Genomic DNA, 2,452 nt, shown 5'->3' with positions numbered 1-2,452 from the left:
AAGGGGGAGTGGCAAGGTTCGGTCTGTCCGCGGTGCGATGACAGGTCCTGCTCCTGCCCAGGTGGGGTTTCGGAAGGGGCCGGGGCCGCTGCTGAGCCGCCTGGCGTCGCGCAGTCAGCTGGAGCTGGTGCTCTGTGCCGTCTCCATCTCCCTGGCTCTGCTGCTCAGCATCGCCATCGTCGCCCTGGCCATCCAGTACCAGAGAGGTAGGGAGGGTCTCAGTGTTCCTGCCCCATTCTGTGCCTCAGTTTCCCTGGCACACATGCACAGCCCTGGGCATGCCTTCCCTGCCAGATCCCTCTCACAGCACGTGCCTGACGGACGCCTGCATCCGGGTGGCCAGCAAGATCCTGGAGGCCTTGGATGTGGAGACAGACCCGTGCCAGGACTTCTACCAGTACTCGTGTGGGGGCTGGATCAAGAGGAACCCGCTGCCCAACGGGCGCTCCAAGTGGAGCACCTTCAACAGCATCTGGGACCAGAACCAGGCCATCATGAAGCATCTCCTAGGTGGGGGTCACGGCCACCGGGGGGGGTTGATCTGAGACCCCTGGCAACCCCAGGGCTGACCTGCAGCCTCCCGCAGAAAACGCTACCTTCAACTCCAGCAGCGAGGCGGAGCGGAAGACGCAGCGGTACTACCTGTCCTGCCTCAAGGAGCAGAGGATCGAGGAGCTGGGCTCCCAGCCCCTCATGGAGCTCATTGACAAGGTGGGCAGCCATCGACACGTGAGCTGAGCTGTCAGGGCTCAGCCCAGCACATCGCCTGCTTGGTTCTTCATGTAACTGGGGAGGGGGTATCACTGCATCCATCTGCCAGCAGATTGGGGGGTGGAACATCACTGGCTCCTGGAACCAGACTGGCTTCATGGAGGTCCTCAAGATGGTGTCAGGCACCTACCGGGCAACCCCCTTCTTCACGGTGTACGTGAGTGCGGACTCCAAGAGCTCCAACAGCAACGTCATCCAGGTTGGCACCTTGGCACCAGGGGGTGGTGGGCACCAGAGGGGCACCATGCTGCCCATGCTGCCTCTCTCTCCCCCCAGGTAGACCAGTCAGGGCTTTTCCTGCCATCCCGGGATTACTACCTGAACAAGACCGCCAACGAGAGGGTGAGGCTGGGCACCGCACTTGCAGAAATTGGGGCAAACCCACAGCAATGGGGTGTGAGCAGCACCAGGGCACACTGCACCATGCACATTGGGGTGGGAAGGTGCCCAGGGGTGGGTTTGACCCCCCTTGGGGAGCTGGGATGAGCTGCAGCCAGGGCTGAGCCAGGGCTTGGCATCCTACCAGGTCCTGACAGCGTACCTGGAGTACATGGTGGAGCTGGGCACACTGCTAGGGGGTGCCCCGGAGCCCACCCGCCTCCAGATGCAGCAAGTGCTGGACTTCGAAACCCAGCTGGCCAACATCACCGTGCCCCAGGCTGAGCGGCGTGACGATGAGAAGATTTACCACAAGATGAGCATCGCTGAGCTGCAGGTGGGGACACAAGGAGGGGTAGTCCAGTGGGTCACTGAGGGGTCTGTGCCTGCTGCTGCTCCCCCCAGGACACCCTGGGCAGCCCCATCCGTTATGGGACATGCACTGGGTGCTGGATCAAGGTGCTCATCCCCCTGGTCATTAGGATCTGGAGGGAGCTGCCACCCTGCATGGGGGGTCCCAGGGTCTCCTCCTTGTCCTGCAGCACTGTGAGCAGCAGAGAGCAGTGGAAAGGTGTTTGGGGGACAGAGAAGGGACATGGGGTGGTGAGGGAACCTGCGACCCTCCCAGGGAGCACAGCCACTGCCCCAGGGCAACCCCTTGTGCTGGGCAGGATGGTGCAGAGCCACGCCAAGCACCCGGGTGCCGCATCCCCGTGTGTCCCCCCCAGGCCCTGGCTCCCGCCATCGACTGGCTGGATTACCTGTCCTACGCCCTGGCCCCGCTGGAGCTGGTGGACACGGAGCCCGTGGTGGTGTACGGGGACACATACCTCCAGCAGGTCTCTGACCTCATCAACAGCACCGACAGGAGGTGAGGCACCTGCGAACCCCCACCATGCCCCCTTTGGGGTTTCCTCCACCGTGGGGGCATGGTTTGGGCTCGCCAGTGGCTAGCGCATCCCCCATGGACCACGGACCCTGTCTGCCCCTGCAGTGTCCTCAACAACTACCTGATCTGGAACCTGGTGCAGAAGACGGCCTCCAGCCTGGACCAGCGCTTTGAGACGGCCCAGGAGAGGCTGCTGGAGACCCTCTATGGCACCAGGAAGGTAACAGTGGGCCCCAGGACCACCCCCCTTTGCCCCCAGCCTAGAAGCAGCCTGTGCCCTTGAGATGCCCTTGGGATGCTGAGCCCTGAATGCTGAAAAGGAAACTCAGGGACTGACTTTTGGGATGCGGGTTGAGCTGCTGAGCTTCACCCACCTGCCAGGGGACAGAGCTGGGCTGGAGGCAAGGAAGGGAG

The 2,452-nt window shown here is 63.1% G+C and overlaps 1 protein-coding gene across 1 annotated transcript in view; it reads left to right on the top strand.

Moving 5' to 3' along the window:
* Positions 1 to 37: 37 nt before the first annotated feature.
* LOC104538427 (endothelin-converting enzyme 2-like) overlaps positions 38 to 2,452 on the top strand; it is a 5,402-nt gene continuing 2,987 nt past the window's right edge. Inside the window, 8 exon segments of the mRNA XM_010181627.1 lie at positions 38 to 206; positions 295 to 510; positions 587 to 711; positions 824 to 970; positions 1,048 to 1,113; positions 1,298 to 1,486; positions 1,878 to 2,020; positions 2,144 to 2,258. Coding sequence (XP_010179929.1) covers positions 38 to 206; positions 295 to 510; positions 587 to 711; positions 824 to 970; positions 1,048 to 1,113; positions 1,298 to 1,486; positions 1,878 to 2,020; positions 2,144 to 2,258 — 1,170 coding nt within the window.

This window comes from Mesitornis unicolor, unplaced genomic scaffold (genome assembly GCF_000695765.1).
Source record: "Mesitornis unicolor isolate BGI_N332 unplaced genomic scaffold, ASM69576v1 scaffold38063, whole genome shotgun sequence".
NCBI lineage: Eukaryota > Metazoa > Chordata > Aves > Mesitornithiformes > Mesitornithidae > Mesitornis > Mesitornis unicolor.
Note: the sequence above shows the minus strand (reverse complement) of the source record. Positions and strands in the feature narration are given on the sequence as shown.